The following is a 26273-nucleotide window of genomic DNA, read 5'->3' on the forward strand; positions in this document are numbered from 1 at the left end:
ACAACATAATGAATCTAACAACAGTGAAAGAAAGATAAAACCATCTCACAGCATTTCATGGAATAATAAACAAATTTCAAGCAGAAAAAAAAAGTTCAAACTCAAGTACAGATGAGGTCCAAAATGTACATATAAGCATGTATGTTATCCGTCATTTCAAGAATGATGAATACCATTTTTGGATTCTTCCCTTGGTATTCAGGGCCCCATGCACAGTGCATTAGATGTTTGGGCAGAGTGTTGGCACTGTGTAAAATACTATGGCTAAAGTGGCATGGGTTACTGAAAAAGAAAATGTATTTCATAAAAGAAAACTGTCTCAAGCTGACTGAAATCTTGAGACAATGTTGTCATTTCTTTGTTTTTCAAGATCTTTTATTTAATAACTTTATTTTTTATTTTTTTTATTTATTTCCTTGTTAATTCCCTGAGGCTCCACGTTAATAAAATTGAAATTGAAATTAGAACTAGCTTTGTTTTCCTGTTTTTTTTTTTTTTAATTGGATCTATAGATCAGGGGTCTTCAACGATTTCCAGGCCAAGGACCCCCAAACTGATGACAAGATGGAGCGGGGACCCCCTAATTATATATATTGAATGAAATTGTGTTATATCAACTGCTCCTATAGTCACTCTATTACAGATGGAGTAATGTAACTAAAGTAATCCCTCCCTGGGATTATTAAAGTATTTCTGATTCCTGGTTGATGGGACAGGAGTTGTGAATGAAACGGTGCCCAGTTTGAAAGAGCTCCTGTGTGTCTCTGAATGTGTGCATTGATGACTGAAAGACATCTTCTGCCTCCATTTATCTGTTTACTACAGTCTGTTCAATTCATGTTAATGTGGATTTAACATTTCATTTACATGACATTTCAATTCAGGAGGGAATATATAAAAAAAAAAAAAATGAATCAACCTAAAGTTTCGCGACCCCCATGCAGTACCTCCGCGGACCCCCTAGGGGTCACGGACCCCTGTTGAAGACCTCTGCTATAGATGAATAGATAGATCTGTATGACAATATATTACCCATCACATTAAGGGAGTACTAGCTCTTCATACCTTTAAAGCACTGATTGACTATTCATTGCATTAGAATTTTATTTAAAAAATGCTACCAGATGTAATGTATCAGCCAAAAATTCATCTCAAAACATGGTGATGTATAACAGAACGGTATGCTACAATGAGGTGAAACTACAAGAAAAGGGAAATTCTGGTATCACTCTGAGAAATTATGTTAAAATAAGATATAAACGTATTGTAAAAATTTTGAACTAAAGTACAACATGATCAGTGATTAGTTTTCTACAGTATTCACATGTACCTGCCACTAGAATTTGGTCAATATACCTGTCTGGACTATTATGTAGATGTTAAATAAAAATAAAGAAAATTTGAAGAATGAAAACTATTAGAGAACCAATTACTTTTTCATCACAGTGCTTTCCATTATTGTTTAGGTGGGAGGGTTTTGTATAAACAAAATATAATGTTTAACCTCATTTCATTTTGTTACAGTATACCCATTTCATTACTTTAGAAAATAAGTCAGATCTGCTATCCTGTATATGCATTATCACTTGTACTGTATGTTATCAGTTACCTCCGAAGAATTGAATGATACACTGAATATTTACCTAATTCTATAAACTTTCATTATTTATAATATTTCACCTAAATATTGACAATGTAACTGATTGAATTGTTTGACGATAACCTGTTAGTGAGTTTCTGTAAAACACTGTTTTTGAACATCTGCCTCTCTGCCATGTTTTATGTTGGTATGACCCCAGGGAAGAGTCAATATAAGGTCTGGCTTTAAAGATGTTTGTGTAATTCAAAGATCTGGGTTTAAAATGTCTTCATTGGTTATTAAAAAAAAGGAAAATATAATTTTGAAAGCAAACCAAGAGAAACAGACATTTTTTTTTTTTTTTTTTTACAATTGATTACTGAGAGGGATGATGGGATGATTAATTTCTGGTTTTCTTATTTCCTGTAGGGCAGAGAATGTATTTATCATAACTTCTTGATTAATTGGAAATAAATATGAATCTAAATATGCCAGGATTACCTTAATTGTATATGTGATACATGTATAGCTTTTTATAGCTTTCTGTAAACCCATGTGAAATACATTTCTAGAAAGGCAAGTATGCCGAGTTAGTTGGGAATTTACAACAGCAGCTTCTTTAACCATGTTAGTGTAAAGTGTCCTAATCTTGAAATATAGTCCATGAATTATTAGATATGGCACAGATTTATATATGCAATAACGTATATATGATATGAGAAATCAGAACAGACCTAAAGGTTCAGACTGGTTTTCTCAAATCAGGACATTATAAACGCAGGATCATTCAAGAGTTGTATGGATTTCCAGTAAGAGTTTGGCCAAATGACCCCTGTTGGTGTTATCCCCTTGTTAAGTAGTCAAAATACAGTTTAATAAATGCACTTTAAGTATCGGGTAAGGACATTAAAAATACAATTATGTACTTTTTAAGCACGAACTGTCTTTAGCTGAAAAGTAAGCATGTAGCTGTATAGTAAACTGTGGCTTTGCATTATGTTGCAGGCAAAAAAATATTTATCAGATTAAACGTCTTAAACGTTTTCTCGGAAGCAAAGGATTAAACAAAGAACATGCCTTCGACTCCTACGTCTTAATTCGTACAGTCAGCATAGAGAATTATTTTTAAAATAAAATTTTATTAAGTTTGTGACCAGGTATCTATAGAAAACAATTGATTTGTGGTATTATTTTGATGAAGAAACAAACAAACAAAAAACTGAAATCTTTTTTCTAAGGTGTCCAGAGGGAATCTAATAGTATAAATTACAGTTGAAGGTGAAAATAGAGGGAAAGGGAGCATTGTGTGCGTCTGTGGCAATAGCCTGTGTGTAGGTCTGTGTGCCTGTGTGCGCATATAGAGCCTGATTTAGACGGCGAGAAGAGCAGAAAAAAGAAAGGAGACTAGAGCATTTACGATTATTTGGAGCTTTATTCGACCTCCTTCAACTCTGAACATCTGGATCGTAACGCACATTTGTGCCAACGACCAATTAGGAGACGATCAGTTAATTAACATTCATGAAGATCCAAACATATACTAAACCGTAATCCTTTCAATTATGTTGGAGATACATTAAGGTTAATGACCAGTCTCAGCGGTGTTCAACGCTTGTTTTCTGATGATGGCAGGGCATCTGGAGCTTGAGATCGGAGCGCGTCAAGTGAGTGCGCCTGCAGCAGCAATCCAACAAGTGGACGTATGAATTTGCTGAAAGCAAGCTTAAACAAGGCTATCAGAGCACTTATAGCATCATTTATCGTAACGAATACCGGTTTAGATTAGAGAGAAACATCCTCCGCTACCTGATGTGAGGCTCATTTTAACCAATCATGGTGAAGCGGTCAACGCATTTGCGCGCAACGTGCACTTTTCAAATGGCTTTATTGTTCTGAACACTTACAACTGAACTGCAGTAAGGTAAGACAGCCTCAGCATTTATTCTGCTCTTCATTTATTGACCCAAAGGAGGATTAAGGCAAACACATTGAGGAATTCACCGCATTTCCCATCACCATGCTCTCAATCCATGGACACTCTGCTCCGTTCCATATGTGAGCACGCAAGGGAAGCTGGAATCATCTCCATAGACATTTCTTTATGACGAGGGTGGAGGTGGGAGAAAAAGATTGCAGTCATGCCGATGCATCCAGTCACCTCTACGCTGATGTACCGGGGCATCTGCACTATCCCCGACATCCTCTCCTACAGCGCCCCGGTAAACCTGCCCGAAGACGAGGTTGAAGGTGAGAATGCACCTGTTCACACGAAGCTAATGACCATCACAGTGTCGGTAGTAAACATTGGCCATTTGAATTCGTGACTGGTTATACAGTGGCATCTAATGTGGTTTGAGCTCCAGCAGGTAGCTGCTTGACACGGGCGCACGGTCAGGACCTTGGACAGCGCTTAGATGAATTTAGGCATTTCTAGTTTTATTCATGGCTTATTTTGTTTCACACAGTTTGGTTAAGTGAAAGAAAACTAGCTAAATGGTCTAATTTCCTCAAATATATTGATCAAAAAGTACAAATAGGCATTTTTTTCCTCACAAAAGTCACCTCTGAGGACCACAGTAAAGATTTTACTCATAAATTATGGAGTTGGATGTTAAAACAGAATTTCTTGTCATAATTCCCTGCTCATTAAACCTGGAAACCAACATTTCCTAAATGATTTGTCACTTTTATTTTTTTCTACCAGCTACATTATATAATGGAAAAGTTATACACTGAAAGCTTTTTACCTAAGAATCAACACTTGTAATTTATCTGTGTTCAAAACACAAGAGAACTAGGAGTTGCAAAAAGTTATGAGACATTTGATTCATTTTGATAACCATTTATAGCGGTATATTTAAATAGAAATAAAGTGTTGCATTTCTTTCATTTTTTTTATTTATTTTTTTGTTTTTACAAATAACTATTTCTATTCTTAATAGAAATATCGCTGTGTGTCATATGAAAGGATGGGAATGGTAATAATAACATAAATGTACTGTTTGGAGGCTGAAATAATACATAAATCAATAATTGGTTTGACAAAATCTATAATACAATCCCTACTTTCTTACATCTTGGTCTGCTGATGATCATCTAGTTACCACCTCATTAAGAACAATAATATGTACTTCTGTTAGAATTCAGCAGAAACTGGGAAGTAATGGCCATCAAATGAAGAGACGCTTAATTCAGGAAAAAAAAAAAATCTGCATTTTCAGCAAAAAGACAGATATAACCCAATATAAAATAAGGCATGAACTGGTTATAAAATTCATCTGCAGTTTCTTCACACTTTTAAGTTCTGTAAGCCTCTATAAATAATAACTTTGTCACCTTAAGTTGTGTTGTATCAGGACCCAATCCTTAAAAGGCATATTTAAACATTTGAATGCACTGATTTTAACTTTACCTTGTTAAAAATGCAGGGCAATGTGGAAAAGTATTTTCACAAATACCAATACTTTGATGAGCTGAATTAGAGGTCCCATTCTGCTTTGATAGAAATAAATATTTTGTTTTCCTTTTCAAAAAACAAACTTTGCCTAGGTGGTGGTGGTTTGGATTTTTTATTTTACAAATGAAAACAAACCTCCATAAGCTAAGCTTGCTCCCAATAAGAATTCCAGGAAAAAATAACAAACATCATATTAGTAAGAGAACATAAATAAAGACATTGGACCTACATTTCTTCAACTCCTAAATGGTACTTTTATTTCTAACCCTCCTATTCAGTTTAAATATTTTATTTTAAACACTTTAGAACAACGCTTTAACAATTTTTCTTTTGGATTTCATCTTTAAACCAAAATGTTAATATGTATATGTTAAAAGTGGTATATTGATAAATTTCTATTTAAGTGGTTTATTTATTGAAGCAGTGTCTTTGCTGATGTAAAAAGGATGGTTGTGCCTTATTTTTGTCATTGATTAGGAGAAGCTAAAGGAGAAACCAAGGTTGTTTACAAAGGGAATCTCTGTTTCTCCTCCCACAATTCCAGTTTAATTTACAACCAAACTTGTAGTGCAATAAACAGACAACACTTCATTTAAACTCTAATTAATCAAATCTGCTTGTGCCTGCTGCACACATGCTGTCACAAAACAAACAGAGCCATTTGGGCTTAACAGCTCAACTCATTTTGGTGGTATGACAGGAAAAACACAGTGGTGCTTTGCAGGCAGCACATGTAAGCTGTGAGTATTTCATTTAAAGGGCATTGTTTTACTTCATGGTGGTAATTAGTGATCCTATGGTGGAAAACTCTCGCAGGTTTTGGAATTGGAAGGCTTCCCCACACAGTCACTGAGTTAATTGGACAGTATAACAGATATATATGGAGCACAGTGGAATAAATACAGTGACGTTGACAATACATTGGATTTTTTATGTAGATTAATTGATGTAAATTTAATTAATTATAGATTATGACTTATTCCAGGGTGTATGATAGAATTGCAGACAGGAGATTTAAAATGTGGTTTTCTCAAGCTATATCTTGAAAAACACACTGCATGGTTAAAACTAATTTCAATTGCTTGCTTTGCAAAATGATGGGTCCAAAAAAATAAAAGCATCAACAATATAGCTAGGATTCCTTACAAGAATCCAACGAAAAAATGTAGATCTTCCTCTGAATTATTTGAATTTTAACAATGCACCTCTGAAAACAGATCAGAGCGCCGAACTATTCTTTCAGTTATGGTATTCGTTCAGCTAGGTCATTCCTATAAATTCATAACATGAACCTTTCCCTGTAAGAATTAAATTTTATTAGTTAAGAAAGTTAATTTAAGTTATAATGAATGGAATTGCTGATAGCTGCAACGGCAAACCTAATAATGAATAAAGCTACATGTAACGTTGAGCCGCTGTTGCATATTTGCCCTGCTGCAGCCTTTGGAATGACCACAGGTGTCCTGCCTAGATGTCCCCAGAGGACATATTACTCAGTCCTACACATCCGAACTACACACAAGTGCTACATTCATTCTGGCCCTGTTAAGCTTAGATGATATCCTATCAAATTTGGGTGAAATTTGTGGCAACAGACTTTCTAAACTATTTATAAAATATCATTAGAAATTATTCTCTGTTATTAGAAGTTCAAAACTTCTACACAATGTCATGTCAGGTCATTCATTACAAAAACCTGTGCCTTTTTTCTCAGTGGGAGAACTAAGTCATGCACAGTCTAACACCATGCACATATGTTGAACTGTGGTCCAAAAATGCATTTTATATAACTACATGAAATGTAGTGGTTGCACTTGTTTTAATTTCCAATGTAATCAAATTGAACAGGCAGTAGGTTGACAATGTACTCGTACTCGTACTCGTACTCGTACTCGTCGTCTCCCGCTTTATCCGGAACCGGGTCGCGGGGGCAGCAGACTAAGCAGAGACTCCCAGACTTCCCTCTCCACAGACACCTCCTCCAGCTCTGTTGGGGGAAGCCCTAAGCGCTCCCAGGCCAGCCGAGAGACGTAGTCTCTCCAGCGTGTCCTGGGCCGTCCCCTGGGCCTCCTCCCAGTGGGACGTGCCTGGAACACCTCCCGAGGGAGGCGTCCAGGGAGCATCCGAAGAAGATGTCCGAGCCACCTCAACTGACTCCTCTCGATGTGGAGGAGAACCAGCTCTACACTGAGCCTCTCCCGAATGACCGAGTTCCTCACCCTATCTCTAAGGGAGAGCCCAGCCACCCTGCGGAGGAAGCTCATTTCAGCCGCTTGTATCCGGGATCTCGTTCTTTCGGTCATGATCCAAATTTCATGACCATAGGTGAGGGTAGGAACGTAGACCGACCGGTAAATTGAGAGCTTTGCCTTTTCGCTCAGCTCTCTCTTCACCACGACAGACCGGTTCAGCGTCCGCATTATTGCAGCAGCCGCGCCGATCCGTCTATCGATCTCCCGCTCCATTCTTCCCTCACTCGTGAACAGGACCCCAAGATACTTGAACTCCTCCACTTGAGGCAGGGACTCTCCTCCAACCTGAAGGGGACAAGCCACCTTTTTCCGGTCGAGAACCATGGCCTCGGACTTGGAGGAGCTGATTCTCATCCCGGCCGCTTCACACTCGGCTGCGAACCGCCCCAGCACACGCTGTAGGTCTTGGCAGGAGGGAGCCAGAACTACATCATCCGCAAAAAGCAGGGATGAGATCCGCTGGTCCCCGAACCAGACCCCCTCCGGTCCTTGGCTGCGCCTAGAAATCCTGTCCATAAAAGTTATGAACAGGACCGGTGACAGAGGGCAGCCCTGTCGGAGTCCAACATGCACCGGGAACAGGTCCGACTTAATGCCGGCAATGCGTTGAGGTTGACAATGATCATAGATTATCAAGTTTAAAGCAACTGGTAAAAAAAAAATATGCATGTGTGATTTTAACCCAATATTATGTAAAAAGAAAGATATGACATTTTTTGCTCCATTACTCCCTTATGGTCCAGTCTGCAGTCACTATTTAGAGTACAAATACACATCATCTTGTTCTGTGTCACTAGACACAGTTCTAAAAATCAGATTGTGAAAAGAGAACATCCATCCGTTTCTGTATTATTCCGTCAGGGTATCAGTGGGTCCAGTGCCTCATCTCCTATGAGCGAGAGGCACACATACAACCATGCACAGGTAGTTAGTTTAGGTAGGAGCAGTTCACTTGGAGGCGTCCAAAATGACCGACCTCTTGAAGGGTTTGAACATTTTTCAAAATACTTTTTTACAATTTTAATAAAAATAATTCTTCATGCCTCAAAATACAAAGTCTATAGCCTTTATATGAGAATATCTGATGAGCTTGTCAAGTTTTTTTGTAAAATTTTAAAACCCATTGAATTTGACCATTTGACCACTTTTTCTTGATTGGTTGTTGGAGAGTTCATCTGCTTTGCCATTGTAAGCAAATTGTCCCAGTTTTAAATGCAAAATGAAATGTGACCAAATGTCTTCGGAGGAGACCAGGATTCACCTGCTTGTTTCCAGAATTTATATGAGCTTTCATATCTTCTGCATCAATGCAAACTATCCGAGGAAATAAGCTGTGGTTCATTTGGAGCTGCTTAAACAGTGCTGCTATGAAAGTGCCCTTCAAGGTAAACAACTTTATTAGTATTTCTAGAATTACATTATAATAATGAAAAGTGTTCTGTCAACCTCACAACAGGAACATCTGCCTATATATCTTGTTTAAGTTAAATAAATTAACTCAAATAAAATATGAAAGTTAATTGTTCTGTCAAGGAAGATAGCGAAAACAATTGTATGTTTTATAATACTGTCCTACTAAGTAGAATCTAAATTTTTTATTTTTTATTTTGGATAAGATGCGTTTTTTTGTGTCCACCTGATGGATGAGTCTTCATTTTTTGATAAATTGGGAATCCCTATATCTACTGTAATCAGTTTTTCACAGCGGTTTTGTATCATAAAGTAATTCTTGATGAGAAAACTGCTTGAGTGACATTGTCTAGTCATCGCTCTCATCTCTGTAGACATGAACGAGAAGTGGCCTGGAGACAGGTGTCACATACATCAGCTCAGCATTCAGGGGCCAGGGGCTTTTTCACAGAACGGAATTGCCCATTAGTGAATACATGAGTGTGTATGCAAGTCCATGCGCAGGAACACAAAGCCCAAACCCAGCATTTGATTTTCAATTACAACCACCGGCACCTTGGGAATGGACCAATGACAATGTACCTTGAGGTTGTGAAGGCTGTCAACGCTTTGATTTGCACAAACCTTTTTATAATCTATGTGTGCTTTTTTTTTTTTTTTACATTGTGCATATTTGTGCATGTAGGTGTGTACGTCTGTGGAGGAGAGATAGGTAGAACATGGAGGGAAGTGGCAAGTACCAAAATGCAAAATGTTGAGAGCACAAATTGAATTGGACTCCATATTCTCAATTCCCCCTCCTACGCAAGATAGAGAAACAGTTGATCATATTACTGGAGCTCAATATAGTTTAGACCTCCTCCAGACCTAGCTGCACACACAGACACACACACAGAAGCTTGGTATCAATTTCACTGCAGGTGGAATTAAGTGGGAAGCCTATTTCCTCTGCCTAACAACATCCCTATTGGAATAAGCTTCAGTATATCCCAGGGGCAAGGCCTAAAGCTTTGGCAATATTTCCCAAAATGGAGATCATGTAAGACATTACTATCACAGCAGTTTGCTTTACAGCAATGCTGAAGATGGTGAATTGAGAATATTTGTACCCCTTCAACACAGTTAAGATTAGCATTAGCAATGCTCTACTTTTTGCTATTATTTAATCTCTTCTGTTTGGCTTGCTTGATTACTTATTATTTATAGAAAATGTCTTTCGTTAAATGTTCTCTAATTTATGACCAAAAACTTAACCTTAAAGATATGTATGAGATTGCTTTTCTTTTTAAAGACAAAATGCACAATTATGGCCAATTTTTTTGTAACGCTGAGAGATTTATAAAATAACCCCACAAAATCATCATTAACAGTTTGAGACCAGAGTGAAGAAATAATTTTATGTATTTGCGGATAATAAATCAAATCCTGGATAAATATATCTCTGTTGACATACTAGGCTGCCCAAAAAAAGGCCAAACAAAAAGTTTATGTTGGGATTAAATTGCATGCTAATAGAGGATAAAACAAAGAAACAAAAAAAAAAAAACAAGAAACTAAACTTTTCAAATTATTGACATGCCTATAAAACAATACATGCAAAACATGTATCTTTCACTGCAGAAATCAATGTGTCACAGAAAGTGTTAGTCCTTATGAAGGTCTTAAAGATTTCATAAAACATGAAAGCATCCAGAGAGAAGGAGTCCTCTTTCCCAATGATCTCTTTAGATCATCTTGAGTTATGGGTCGTCATTCATGCCCTCCTCTCCCAAGTCTATTTTATTGAGTTTCATTATTACTAATTTGGGATTAAGATAGACTCATAAGAATTTACTTGTGTAAATTTTGTGTTCGAATGTCCATTTCTCTTTTGATTTGACAACATGTTTTGTCAAACTGAAAGAGCCAAGTGTCATTGAATCTTCATAAAATGTATCAATGGGCAAGGAAACACATTAATGTGAACATTATATTGGTGTTCCACTAATGCTTAGTGGACTAAAGCTTGTTTTACCTTTATAAAAAACAACTCAAAACATGTCACCATGGAGGTAGCATGCAGTCTCCATTAGCTTACATGCTAGCTTATTTTACACAACAGTACACATATAAAATGATCAAAACTAATCAAAAACCCAATTTATTTGGCTGGAATTTCTTTCCCTGACTTTGCCAGACCTGTAACCTCTTTTTCTGGAAAAGTGTGGCAAGTTCAGCAACACATTGCCCAGGCTGTGTTGCTGGGTGGGACTGTGTTTGGATGGCCTAGCTTGAAGGCTTTTGTGTTTTGTTCTCCTATAATTCCAGTCTCTGCTTCTTCCAAGTTATTCCTGTAAAAATATAAAGAGAAATATTGTAGAATGTTTTTCAGGATCTGGTTCTGAGATTAAAAACCAAGTCAAATATCGCTTTTGCCAGTCTGAGGGTTTGAATTCCTGTGCCTGCATAGCCTTCCATTTATGGGGTCCCTCTGGGTGTGGGTTGCTGCAGAGCCACTGAGTTTCAGCAATCTGTAAGCAGAGCTCTTTACCCCCATTATGGCGGGTAGCAGCATCAGATGTCCCTGGGTTGGGTTTCTGTTTTGGAGATGGGTGGTGCAGCTCTGGGGTTGGTGCAGCTCTATGGGGTTGGTATAGCAGTTTGGAGAGCACATAACTATGCTTCAGCAATGTTTAATATAGCACCAGGGCTTATGGTGTAACAACAAAAGTTAAAATGCAAGAAAAATCCCAGGTGTTCAAATCTAGTACAGGAAAACACCATAGACTTCCATTTATAGTTGTGACAAATTACATTTTTAAAAATTATTGTCTTAGGAAAATACTTCTGCACTGTAGTTGGAAAACTGGAAAAAAAAAATCTTGTGCCCTAAAAGACAGAAACTATAGGGAAATAAGCATCAGGCTTGTATTTGTTATGTGATAGAATACAGAGCAGTAAAAGGGGTATGACTATTTCAAGGTATATTGGTCTACAAAGACTCCATAAAATAAATAGCAGCATGAGTAATGCCATTAAATGTGTAATTAAAGCATTTATCATCGAGTGCTAATTGATTTATAAATAAAAGTATGCTAGCCTTCTTGGATAGTCTCATAAAAATGCATGTTGGAATATTTTCTCAAGGCTCTAGAGAATGGCCGCTCGAAGTGGGGGTGCTCGGGGTCCTGTAGCACCCCTAGTGGTAAAGTCAAGGAAGCTAGTGTGTAGTAATCTGCTCGCGGGCAGCAGACTAGTAATTTTACATATTCTAATGATAGAAACGAGGAGGAAATATGTCACAGAAACCCATTTCGGATTTGTTCGCTTAAGCCGGACATACACTGAGTTTTTCCTCTTCACTGTCGCTACGAGCATGCTTAGTGTGAGGGATTGTATTTGAGTCAATGAGTCGATGCAATCAACTGGTTTTCCTTAGATAGAAAACTTTGTATCAATTTGACTGTATGATCTGGTTGAACTGTAAAGTGCCTTGAGATGACATGTGTTGTGAATTTGGCGCTATATAAATAAACTGAATTGAATTGAATGTCTAATTTTGAAATCCTGTGTGTTTGGGTTGTTATAGATACTGCAACATCTATCTATCTATCTGTGCTGTATTTTCAATCATTGCATGCAGCTACAGCTCAAACTATATGATGAAGTCGCAGGGTTCACAGCTCACAATGTATGTTCTCACACTGTGTGGCCCGAGGCTCTGATGCTCACACTGCACATCCAAAAACCACATGTCAGACTCAGCTATGAGAGATGACGCTGGTCGGAGTTGTCAATCTGGAAGAAGAAGAACTCCCTTGTTTGCATATTAGCAGTCCTTGAGGTTCTGGTAAATCAGCTCATAGACGCTCTTAACTCTGCTTCAACAGCAGTATTTGTCCATGAACACCTCACGACAGCCGATTGAATTTCAAACATGTTTGATTTTCTCCCAACCTTATGATTCCTTATCGGGAGCTTGGTGCGAGAGGCTGATAGCCCCTTGTTACCTCCTGTATACTACACAACGCAGGATCCACGATGAGGCTAAACCTCGGCCCGATCAAAAAAATTCTGGCACGACTGGAGAATTGGCCCAAAAAGAACAAAAAAATCATACAGGCTTTATCTCCAGTACCTCAGAGCACACCTGAACATTTGGATACCAGTAACCAGGCAGGGCACCCTGCCTGTAGCTCAAAGTAAGAGCAATTTAGAGAACTTAACTTAATAGTCATGTTTTTGGACTGTGGGAGGAAGTCAGAGTACCCAGAGAGAACCCACACATGCTCAGGGAGAACATGCAAACTCCATGCTGAAAGAATCAAACCCAGAACCATCTTTCTGCAAGACAGTAGTGCTACCCACTGCACCACTGAGCAGCCCCTTACAATGAAATTTTATTGAACAGATCTGTTCAATTACGTTTAAATAGTATAATAATATAATTATTTCCTTGTGGTTTGAATAAAAGGATTTTGGATCTAATAGAGTCACGTTTAACATAAACGCAGTGACTCAGGTTAATGTCAGCTGACCAAATTTTTGTTGTTATAGTGTCATTGTGAAGTCGAATTAATTGTGCATACCGTATATTCACCTGAGAACTGATGATATCTCAGTGTTACAGACCCTTGTAGCATGCACCGAAGTGGATATGGAAATTAAGTAGTGAATCTCAATCTATTTACTAATTTATTTTTATTGTATTTTAAATAGGTCTATAGGCTCATAGGTCTTTTGTCCAAAAAAGCGAAATCATTTTCACAGCACCCCCTTGTTTCCTTTCCATCAGTTTTACACATGAGAACAGTGGTGACTGACAGCTATTATAAAGATTCCCCATAAAATTCCTAATGGCATAAACTGCTTGTGAGGCATTATTCATGTTTGTGCTAAACTCCTACTGTATCTGCAGCAGCAACATTGACTCATTTCTTTGCCTCCGAGCTGTGGGGTTGACTCCATTCCTCTTGAAATACTTGTATGAATATAAATGAAGGTATTTAAACTTGTCAGCATTTGCTACCAAAGACAGGAAAAGGACAGAATAGTGAGGAGTATCAGTTGGTGCCATCTGTGCGTGTCTTAATGGCCAGTTGGGACCATTTTAACCTTACGCAGTTTGAAACAGTTAGAGACAAACACAAAATTAAATTGCCAATGACAACGAAAGAGGATATCCTGACCCGTTTTCAGGAGTTTGGCGTTTGGAAATAAGAGAAAGATGTGTTTACCAAAGTCTAACGCAATTTTTTTCCTTTCATTGTACTCTATAAACTATCTACCTCCAATAGCAGGGCTCTATGCAGACTTTCTCTTGTATTGTGAAAAACCTGCTCAGCAATATTCAGCAGGTTATTGAGACGCTTTGATTTTCCTATTTATTTTTTATTTAAAGTTATTTTCGAATCAGTTTTTTTTTGTTGCATAGTTGAAGCTTTGTATTTTGCAGCACGCAAATGTAATCACACCCCTTTAACATGCTCGTCATAGCCGTAAACCTTTGAATGGTTTTTTGTTCGATCAACAAGCACAAAGGCTTTTCTTTTCTTCCTTCATTAAATGTAGACTGCATTTTACTCAGCCTCGTCAACTCTGACATTAGCAATAAAATCCTTTTCAAGATTTGTGATTAATCGAAAGCAGTTGCAAAGATCCACAGCTTAAAATGAAGACCCTCTCCATAGCATAGCTTCTAGCAGTGTATAAAGTTGGCTTCTGGGGAAAGATTGCGAGAACAAAGCCTTTGTCAAAGACAGCTCTGTTAATAGTTTGACACAAGCCATTTTAGAAAATCAAATACATAAAAGAAGTTGTAGCCTAACCTGCTCAGATCAGATATTTTTTTTCAACTCCATGGCTTTCATTCAAATGATTTCTCAAACTAAAATCTAATGCCTTTCATCAAACTCAACATGCCATGCCTTACAGTGAAACATATTTTTGGTGTTGTCATGCTGTTGGAAATGCTTTTTGTCATTGCAAACAAGATAGCCAGAGCTAAAGGAAAGATGAAAGTAGGATTTACAGGACTTGTATTAAGCAAATATATCAAAGGTTACAGGAAATTTGAGACAGGTGTGGAGGCTCGCCTTTAATCCAAGTGGCTCTAAATATAATCCTGCACAACAGTGGAAAGGTTTGGATCAAAACATGTTGTCATGCTTATTTATATAGAAGTTAATGGTCAGACTTAAAATTTGTATGAATAGATTTATGTGTACATTATCTAATTTTTATTTGTAAAACCTTTATATTGATAGGCCATTTTTCTGCCACTTCAAAATTGTGCTTTACTTAGATTTTTACTATTTTGACTGGTTATTTCAAATGTTTTTATAATCATCAAAGGTAGTGATTGTCGCCCGGCAAAATCTTAGAAACTTAAGGGGGTTCAAACATTTTTATAACGCAGTGCATTTACTGCAGTTCAATGTTTTGGCGTTGGATAATAAAAACAGTGCATATATGAATTTAGAAATGAGAGATGTGGCTTCTACTTCACAAAGTAGCTTTTAAACTGCGTACATACTGCATTTTATTGTTTAATCAATTTAAATTGTAAATTTAAAATGTAAATTTGTACATAAATATATAATTGTCTATATATAACATTTCTAAATGAAAATTTCAACAATAAAATTGTATTTTAGAAAAAAAATAACATTTGTGACATTAAAAATATGTTACACTGACCGAAACTATAAAATAACTCCAAGAATATAATCTAAAAAATATATATTATTACTTTCTCCCTCCATGATGCCTTGCACAGCCTGCCACAAAAACGAAGTGAAAAGCAGGCAGAAATGAATGGAAAACTGTATTCCTTAAAAGTGTCACATGTCTGGATATGAAAGCTCCACTTGACATGGACGGTGATGAAGATGTGAGTAAAATGAGCGTGCCTTAGAGGTCAATGTGACCCAGCACCACAGCTGGAGATCCACAGGTTGTGGAAAGTCTCTTCTGATAGATATAAAATAGATTTGTATGCCCTTTGTGGTGCTTTCATTGTTACACTTGTCAGATATATAAAATAAACTGAGAATCTAAATTTCAATATAAAAAACTTCGATAACATGGTTAAACTGTATCTAGAAGATACAAGTTAACAACTAAAATATTGACGTCCTTATTTAGGTCTGACAGGTCTAACAAAGGTCTTTAATGTACAACTCAAAATAACTTTGATTTTAATAAGGTTTGTCCATTAACAGGTGATTCGGTCATAGTTTTGTACATATGTTGCAAAATAACAGTGACATTAAATAAGCGCATTGAAATAGTAATAAAAAAAAGATATTCTCTATTATCCATGTCTTATGAGCATCAGACTGGGTCAGTACCCCGCCTCTTGCCCGTAGACAGCTGTAGATAGGCACCAACATCACCCGCAACCCCTCTTAGGATAAGCAAGACGGAAAAAGGATTGAAAAATTAATGCTGTCAAATACTTAATTAATTCTTTGTCCTGAGATTGTCCTTTACCAAGCTGCGTATGTAGCCTACAAACCCCCTATAGTGAGTCAAGTAAAGACTTGACATTTTTGTTGCAATACCAGCATTAGGGTAGATGTTAGAAGGCACCTTATTTTCATAGATATGTTGACTGACTCCAAGAATGAGATTTTGTTTAGCCACCCAGGGACTATTCTATTCTATTCTATTCTATTCTATTCTATTCTATTCTATTCTATTCTATTCTATTCTATTCTATTCTATTCTATTCTATTCTACGTATGCCAGTATTTGACCTACTTTTCACAAACAGCCTTTTGTTTGAATGATCCCCAAAATAATGTATCTATCAAAGTTTTACTTCTAATGTAAAAGACACATTTCCCTGAAAAAAAATTTATTCTTCTCAGCTTTTTGAAATTTGGTCATTTTTGGTTATCAAATTTTTTATTTGTACGAACCATGCAACCACCCCTACCCAGAAAAAAAGGTTGTCTCTTACCAAAATGTAGGGCAGTTGCTTCTACTTTATATCTACGTTATAAATGTATTACCTTAAACGACATTATGCCTCTAAACAAAACACTTGTAAAGTTGCGGCAGTGAATGCTCTTTTGCTCTTTGCCCATGAGTGTTAACAACAATGATTTCATATAAACTTTTTGCCAGATAGAGAAAATTTCTGTCAAACGTTTGCACTTTGCTTCGAATCAAGTCAAAATTTTTTATACAACTACCGAAGGTCTGGGCAGAGCCAAGCAGACAGAAGCGGAACAGGAATTTGGAGCTATTCTGTATTATCACAGTGAAGGACGAGTAGCACACCAGTGGATTGTGACGTTCGAAGGAGTCAGAGAATGTGCAATGGTTCTGACAAACTAACATAACTAAGAAGTTGCTCCATCAATTTTACAAAGGGAAACAGAGGAAATCAGGAGGATGTGGAATTTAGGGCTAAGGTGGCACCACTCAAATTATGTTACCTCTGTTTCATTGTCACAGTTGTTAAGAAATGTTAAATTGCACAATTTTCGCCCAAAATTCCACTGTGTGTGAAATTTTCTATTTATATTTCTATTTATTCTCTTTTTACAAGTTTTATTCCTCCATTTCTAAATTGTTAAAATGACAGTCATTATTTAAAAAATCTTTGGCAGATGTCCCTGTCAGAAAGTCCCAATCATGTTTGTGGTTCCAAACAATTTCTTTAGCCGGACTAAATGTAGAGATGGCTCTTTTGATTGTTAAGGTTGCAGATCCCTGCTCTAGCTTAAGGTGCTAGGCTATAAAAACAAGGCTGGTCTTCACTTGAAGCGATATAAAGGCAAGAAAGTAAAATACATACATTTATTATCTGAATAAGTCTGAAATTTGTTCACCCTTACAGCGATATTTAAAAAGCTATATCCACTTGCAGATATTCCTATTCAAGATTTATAAAGCGGCACTATCTATAAAACTTTTTTTTTTTTTTTTTTTTTTAGCATGCTACTAAAACTATTTTGACGTTTCTAAACTGGTGTCTTATTGGTGACACAGGAACAGGATGCAACAGGGTTTCTTTGCAATCAAAGTCAGTTGCCATCTGACCACCATCAGTAGACAAGAGGTGACTAAGAAAGATGGAACTGGAATTTATTCTGGCAAACCTCACTGGTGCTGTGTCTGACACATGTACATTTACATACTCATACCTTGGAGAGCTTTCACTGTTAGCTGAATTTGTGTAACCTGTTCTATTGTAGTTTGTTTTTTAGAAGGCTGTTCTCCTAGATTTGACTAGCATCATCCAAATGGGTTTCCAGGGTGCAATGAAGTCTTGGAGGACAGCAGTCCAAACCTTCTTTCCTACCCACAATAAAGTTATTTCTTTTGACCTTGTGAAAGTTGAAGGAAAAAGAGCAAGATGCTACAATTTGATGTATTCGGATGTAACCTTTTACTGCACGCTCAGGAGGTAATTCAGCCATTTGATTCAGAAATGCTAGAATAAATTAGTGACCTAAGTTGCAAGATACTGGCTCTCTGGGACTTGGGTTTCAGAGCCCCTTATTTAAAGGATATAAACAAGCTTTTTAAAATGATGAGATGTATGCCCACCAAGTATGCTCTCATCTAGAGCAGCAGAGAATGGGTTTTAACGGGTGGAGTGGAACTGTATGTGCTTATTTTCTATCTTATTTCATCAAGCCATGCTCTTTATTACCTGTGAAATCAACTGTGATGAGTGTTGAATGGGAAAGTGGCTTTTTACAAATGGCTAATAATTCCTCACTTTGATAGACATTGCAGTCCAGTCTAAACTAATCTAGACAGTGTCAGCCATGGAAAATTCCATCTAGAAGTCAGCTACTACCATTAAGCTGGCAAAACTGATATGGCAGTGATGAATAAGTTACAAAGCATTGCAAATGTTTTGATAACCAGCATCCAACCTTTGTTGGAGGTGCTTCTTGTCATCATTTTCCTGCAGGGTACTGACATTACCCAGCATAGCTGTGTGTTAAACACAGCAATAAAAAAGTTGGATATAGATCATTGACAACTCTTTCCATCTGGAAAGAGAGAAGTGAACAAAAAAAGCAGTAATTTCGTAGTGTTTTACATAGGGTGACCAGATTTGGGTTTCAGAAAAGGAGGACACTTTTTTTTATTTTTGGGTGGGGTGTGTGGGGGAAGGGGAGATGACTGGATCGGACCGGGCATTGGAACCCAGCAGTGAGCTCTGGGGCTGGTCCGGGAACCCCGGCAGCAGGGGACGGGGCGACCAAACCCGACCCAGTGACGGTATGCTTCCCTCTTACTGGGCAGGCGTGGGGCAGCCCCATAAGTATGAAAAGCCATTATCAATTGAACACTGATTCGACCAGTCACCAGACAACAGGAAACAGGAAGTGCCTATTTCACCCCACTGGAAGTAGAGATTTTAATGCAGAAATGAAAAAATAAAAAAGGAGAATGTAAGACAATGTTAAACAAATGTAAGAGAATTTAAAAGACATATAAATGCCGCTACAGCTGCAAAGGAGAGGAAGATGATGATGGAGAATATTGTCTTAGTTAATGCATAAGTTTGTATGTATGAAGTGGGCTGTGGCAGGCCGTTTTTACATTTAATAAAAGCACTCTCCACTCTGTTGTTCCATTTGTAGATCACTAAAATAAGATTCTTCCTGAAAAATAAAATCACATTCCTAGACCTAATTCTAATAATATGATTTTTAAATTAGTTTTTTTGTAGCAGAAACTGAATTTTAGAAAGTAAAAAAAAATTATACTAGTAAGAATTAATATAATTTTTTTTTTCTTATATATATATACACACACACACATATATATATATATATACAACACTATGACGAAAATAAAACAAAGACAGGAAATAAACAACGTGATTGGCTGTAAGTAGAGCAGAGACAGAGGTAACTCTGTTTATTGAAAAAAAAACCCTGACCAGGTTAGCTCTGAGGAGACTGTTACTACAGTGCAACCATTATTAACAGACCTAAATCAAATGAGTGGCCCGTTACCACACCTCTGCTGAGCTAAATGAGGGGATTGAGGCTTTAGATTCAGGTGTGCTAGAGAAGAGATGCACCTAAAAGTTACAGGATGGTAGCTCTTCTCTCTCTTGAGGACTGGACTTGAGCACCCCTGCTCTTAAACATGACGAACAATTCGTAAGATAACTTTAATACCAATGACTGCAAGAAATTGTTGAAATTCCTTTGTAGTTATGCCTTTGGCTTGCAAACCATGGATCCGCTATGAGAGTGCCTTGTTAATCAGCGTAATTTTTGCAAATGCAACGGACAATGGACAAGTTTTTGAAAAAACAGGTGTACATTTTGCTGAAGACTTCCATGATGACAACCCCTAAATCATTCTACAGGTCTACAGAGACTTGTGGGAAAACGGTAAGGAAAATTGACTTCTGCATGGCTCAAGGCTAATTTATTCTTGAAATGTACATAGGATTTTCTGTATAGGAAACCAATCAGCATACCGTTTCCTTGTCAGGTAAACACCACACAGGCCATCCCAACGCGTAAATACAGATGGACATCTGCAGCACTAAACCAGAGAAAAAGTCAGGTAGCGAAGAAAAAACAAGTAAGGATTATCGACCCTTTTACAGCAAAATGTTCCCTCTAAGCTGCTTGCTTGCGCAATCACGCACTGCCAACACATTTTCAAAGCACAGGGAAATCCAAACATTGAATAAAACCCAACATAAACTCCAAATCAATGGTATTAATCTTTGTCTGTACCACTTTGAAATCTGCGTATTATACGATTTTTATTTTTTCAATTTAAATTCAACAATGGAAATACGAGAAACAACAGGATTTTGTTCTCTTTTTTCACTTTTGTTACATAATAACAAATACATAATATCTTAACTGACCTAAAATGTTCCCTGCCTAGAATATTTTCCTGTCTAGGCTATCAGAACAATCAAATTGACCAGTTTGTGACATTCCTATTATAACACAGCTTAAGACGCAGCTGTTAGCCGTGCCAATGGGCCATGTGACTGCAAAGAAAAGGAGCAACTTTGTGATTCTTCTGTTTCCTCTCTTTCTGTTTGTGCCGCATAAAACTATCATTACCTCAGAGCTCAAAGAAGGTTTAAAAAATGCTTTTATGTGGTTGTTACCTATATTTTTCTCATATTTAGTGTAGTAGTGAAATGTTGACTTACAAAACAGTTGTCAATCTTTTTTATATTCTTTAACTCAACAAAATTCTGATATTGTCTGATAATTGTCATTGTTGGTTTGAGAGTGAATAAGGCAAGAAGAAATGACACAGATTATTTTGCAATCTATTCTGTAATTAAATGTTTTATAGACAAAGTTACAGGAATTTGTATTGTATCACATGCTATAGCACACATTTCTTTAAGCAAACTGTGAACAGTACACTTAAAGTAGAAGACATTATTATTATTATTCCAAATAGCACCCAACTTCTCCTTGTAAAAAACTAAAAAAAAAAAAAAAAAAAAACCAAAAAAAACGCTTGGACTAAAGATATGTTATTCTCATTTATTGTAACAGGCACTCTGCTATCCTTCGCCATCTGTATTTTCCAAGCCACGCCCTGCCAATTCCATCAGAGCACGGATACACCAGATGCAAAAACAGCGAATCGTATCCAATGGCGAGTTGGAGAGCCTGCACAAGACACTGCGCAAAATGAAGGCCAAAATAGAAAATATGTTGTGACAGCCTAGAAGGTTATCATCAACAGTCAGACATCTGAGTTGGGGAGTCTAATGACTATGCTGGAGGAGATGAGGTGGAGGATGGGCAATGCCTCATTCCAGAGTCCTCCAGCATCTAGCTTTAACCTGATGCTTACCTCAACTAAAGTCCTTTTTTCATCATCCAAGGTCAAAAGTGGTTAAGAAAGTTAAGAGACTTCAGTTAAGTCAGAGACTTCATAGATTTTTGTGTGATACTGTACAACCCCACCCCCTGCCTCTCTTCTTATATCATCGGTGCATTAGCAAAGTTAATATGCCTTAAACTTCAAACACTCAAACAGGATTTTCCCTCAATACTCAGTCAACTTTCAAACTTGCTGCATACTCCTTTTGTATTCTCCAGAGACTTGTTACAGGCCTATTATGGTAATAGAAAGTCTTCCGGGTGTTTGAGCAGGCCTGTATCTAGCTAAAGAAATGAACTGAGCTTCCTATGGGTGTTTAAAAATAGCCGCCCTAGGTTCACACAAACAGCACAGCAGTGTTTTTCTCATACTGATAAGGTCTTACATAAAGAGTGGGTGTGCTGCAATTACTGATCCAAAGCAGCCCTAAGCAGATGTAGGTCTGACTGAAGCAAAGAGGATCAATGGCACTGAAAAAAAGAAGCTCAGTATTATGTTAACTTCATTTTTACAAAAACCCATGCACAAAGTTGTTAAGCTCAAAATGCATGTCTTTTTTGTTGCCTCTATTTTTGGCATCAAAAGTGAAAGTACTGAATCTCTGCTAAAAGTGTGCCTCAACAAATAAAGTATTACCTGTTTACAAGAACATATTTTGTAGATGCATCTCAAGACATCAAAAAGTCATTTTTTCAGTAATTCAATATAAATTTTTCTTTATTCATTACATGTCAGATCTGATTATGGCTTACAACTAATGAACACTCAAAATGTGCTTCTCACATGAGAATATGACATTACAACAGTGATAAAAGAACATCTATAACAGAGAAAATTATGTTATGGCAAGTAGAATCATGGGGAAAACTAGTTTTATCTTGACAGTTGTCCGGCAATCAGAAAGTGACACAAAGAAGGTATGCTGCTATATATATGTCATTTAAAGAGCTGTGTCTATGCATATTAATGGTAATTTAAATGGAAGAAAGGCTACTGCAGTAAAACAAGACAGAATCAACACAGATAACCTCAGCATTGAGGGGATTGGAATACCCGTTCAAACCCAAATCATCCACAAAAAAATAGATACTTAAGGCATGCCAGGGAATCGTGATTATGGGGCTGCTATAATTTGACAATTATTTTTTTAACTATGTGGATTAATAATTATTTTTCTCTCAAAAGTTACACAAGTAACTGTAACTGACCTCTGCTTTGGAGTGAATTGCACTATTCACCATCGAAGTGTAGCTTCATCTGCTTGACCCCTTTATGTCATTTTCTTCTTGAACTTTTTATCCTTCTTTGAATCACATCATCTGGGAATGGGTGGTATAGCACCTCTGAAAGCCATAGAGCACATCTACACATCAAAGTAAGAACTGCATACTTCATCATTATTCAAACCTCCAGGGAGGACCATTGTTCTTAGAAGATCTTACAGCAGAAGTCGTTAATAGCTCTATAAAAAACATGAGTACAATTAGTTAATACTATGGATTGAAAAATATGAGGGTGAGATTAAGATGAAGTATTCAGCAAAGGTAAAATGTTATAAAAACTGTAAGATTCAAATAGCAATGGTTTATTAATTTAACCTTCCTGTCATGATTGGGTTATATATCTGACCAGTCTTAATTGTTTTACACCTATAATTAGTTATTTTTACATCTGCCTCAGTGTGTTTTGATGTTATCCATGATAAGCATTTGAACAGTCAAAAACAAGTTACATTTTCAATTACTTTTAACCTAGTCAAAATTGTTAAACTCACTGTACTGTTCACAACCAAAACTGATTGCCATACAATATGAAATGATGGGAATCCACAATATATAATCATCTATCAGAAGAAAAGCCATACCCTGTCATGATCTTGCTCTTGCCACTGATGTCTGGTCTGATTACTCATTTAACTCACCTGCTTATATCCGCCCTGTTCTCATTACCGTTCATCTGATTCACCTGCTTCATCCTCTATTTAACCAGCCTTCAAACCAGTCATCAGTGCCAGGTTATTCGAGCCTGTGGTGAGAAGTTATCTAGCTTACCTGAGTGTTTCTCAATTGGCTGATGCTGACACAGTCTTCCTCTGGACATCTGAGGCTGCCTGTCCCCATTATAATCTGTTTGCCTGACCTGTCCTTGGAATCCTGCCGAATTTCTGCCTGTCTGTGAACCGAACCTGGACTGTTTCCTGACTCCATTCGGGATTTCCATTTGCGACCTATTTGGACCTCTGATATCCTGACTCAGACTACAGAGCACATCATCGTCATCAAAACCAGCTTTGGCTTCGCCCTCTGGAATATTATTCCTACCTTCGTCTGCTCGGTTCTGATCTCCTACCTGTCCTCCGACTTCCAATACTTCATTGTCTGGAATTCTCTGGTACAGTGCAACACCTCTTGTTGGCAGCCGACCAGCTGGAACCAACCTCTTCCTCTGGCCTCGGACTGAACTATAAGATCATGTTAGTGACTCACATGTTCTTTATCATCTTCTGTCAGTTAGAAGTGGTCACTAACCTGTTTTCTTCTCCTGCAGAGGTTCCTACCTTTGACGCTGATGCTGTTCAGTGCTATTCCGTTTGTTCCTTTTCCTGTGCCCATGTACCTATCCTTTCTTGTGTAACATTTTTGATGAAATAAAGCTTCATATGTTTACATGGACCAGACGGGTGTCTTTATAAACCATTTTGTACAATGCTATTGTGCTGATCCCTCCACATGAACCACACCCTCCAAACTATTGTATCGAATCTTCACACAGATCCTGAATACACAGCCTGTTCTTTGTCTAGCACTCCTCACTCTGAGAACAATGACTGGGTGACAATATGAGCAGATATTTGAGAGAAACTTTGGATCAGATTTTAGAAAACAATAATGAGGAATTTTATCCTTATTTTGAGAAGAACAACCAGTTAGCAGATATTAGATACTTGATCTTGTCTTCATCATCCAAGGACAGAACGAGTAGAGCAAGATTGGTACATATCAAAAAGGGGCAAATACCAACACAATGAAACATCTCAGTTTGATAACAAGTGAGCTTTCCAACTTCTTGTCTTTTTTTTTGTACCAGATTCAAATAAAACAATTGCACTGCAAATTACACACCTGGATGAGAACCATGTGTACAGGAGCACCTGAAATAAATTGGACCTGCTAGATATGCATGCCTACATGAGTCTGTTGAATATTACTGAAGTATAATAATCAAACAATAAGGCAAGGGAAGTACTGTATATTTATAGAGCACAATTCAATATAAGTATAAATATATAATTATATAGTAAGTATTTAATATAAGTATAAATCAAGTGCCGTACATTAAAAAACATACTTAATAAAATAAAAGAAACATAAAAGCAGAATAAAAGCAAAGATAAATGCATGATTAAAAACAGGTAGTAAAACAAGCAAAAACAGTTTGACCTTAAACTAATAATACATCAGTTAACATTTTAACATTAACAGTCAAAGGCAGTTCTAAATAAATGGTTTTACTTAAAACCACTTAGGTGATCACTACTATTATCGTCTTCTAGAAGTTTGTTCCAGATAAGTGGAGCATAGGAACATGTTAGGTTCTAGTTTTGGGTGCACAAAGTAGGCTTGAACTAGAAGAAGTCCTTGGTCTGGGAGGGTGTTGCACCGATAACAAATCTGTCATTTATTTTGGCACTCATCCATTCAGTGATTTATAGACTAACAGAAATATTTTCAAGTCTAGTCTCTGGGCTACAGGGAGCCAGTGTAAGGACTTCAGAACCTGGCTGATGTGTTCCACTTTCTTAGTTCTACTGAGAACATGGCCAGCAGCTTTTTGGATCAGGAGCAGCTGTCTGACAGACTTTTAAGGCAAACCTATAATGACACTGATACAGTTATCAATTCTACTAAAGATAAATGCTGAATTAGTTTGTCTAGTTTTAACATTAGTCTTTTAATCATCGAAATGTTCTTCTTGTCATGTGAGGGTGATTTAGTAACTGCCTTTATGTGCCTCTGAAATTTCAGATCTGAGTCCATCATGACACCAAGATTTCGGCCAGTCAGTGGTTTCTAGCTGTACGCTAACTGTTGATCTTTCCCCCTTTGGTCCCAGGATTATTACCTCAGTTTTGCTTTTATCCAGTTGGAGAAAATTATGGAGCATCCACGTACTGAGCTGATCTAAGCATCTAGCCAATGCTCTGATGGGTTTATAATCATTTAGTGATGCTGTGATGTTAAGTGGTGTATTGTCTGCATTGTTACAGTGACTTATGGTGTTGTTTGCTATAATCTGAGCCAAATGAGCATGTGGATTTTTTAATGGTAGAAAACCCTTATGTTTTTCTGGTTTCTGATTTAAAGCTCCTTAATGACAAATAGAAGTCCCTGTCCTTTAGGTAGGATTTAAACTAGTCTAGTTTGGACTCTAAAAAGATTAAGTGATCAACAGTATCAAACGCTGCTCTGAGATCCAATAATACCAGCACTGTGGTTCTTCCACAGTCTGAATTTATACTGATGTAATTGAAGAAATTGCAGTAATCAGTACTGTCAGTGGACTGTGGAAGCCTGACTGGATGATATCGAAGCAGCTATGTTCTGTTAAGAAGGCGTTTATTGAAAAAACTTGTTCAATAATATTACTGATGAAGGGGAGGTTTGAGATGGGGCTGTAGTTGTGCAGAATGAATTCGTCAAAGTTTGTCTTTTTCTTAATAATGTGTTGATAATTG

General features: G+C 37.2%; 1 protein-coding gene across 1 annotated transcript in view; it reads left to right on the top strand.

Moving 5' to 3' along the window:
• The first annotated feature begins 3167 nt into the window (after positions 1-3167).
• The window catches only part of LOC119788977 (calcium-binding protein 7), a 39141-nt gene continuing 16035 nt past the window's right edge, over positions 3168-26273 (top strand). The window contains exon 1 of the mRNA XM_038293703.1: positions 3168-3826. Coding sequence (XP_038149631.1) covers positions 3718-3826 — 109 coding nt within the window. The 5' untranslated portion in view covers positions 3168-3717. The remainder of the gene's footprint in view (positions 3827-26273) is intronic.

The sequence above is a fragment of the Cyprinodon tularosa genome, unplaced genomic scaffold, assembly GCF_016077235.1.
Source record: "Cyprinodon tularosa strain WSP-4 unplaced genomic scaffold, ASM1607723v1 ctg109, whole genome shotgun sequence".
NCBI classification, from domain to species: domain Eukaryota; kingdom Metazoa; phylum Chordata; class Actinopteri; order Cyprinodontiformes; family Cyprinodontidae; genus Cyprinodon; species Cyprinodon tularosa.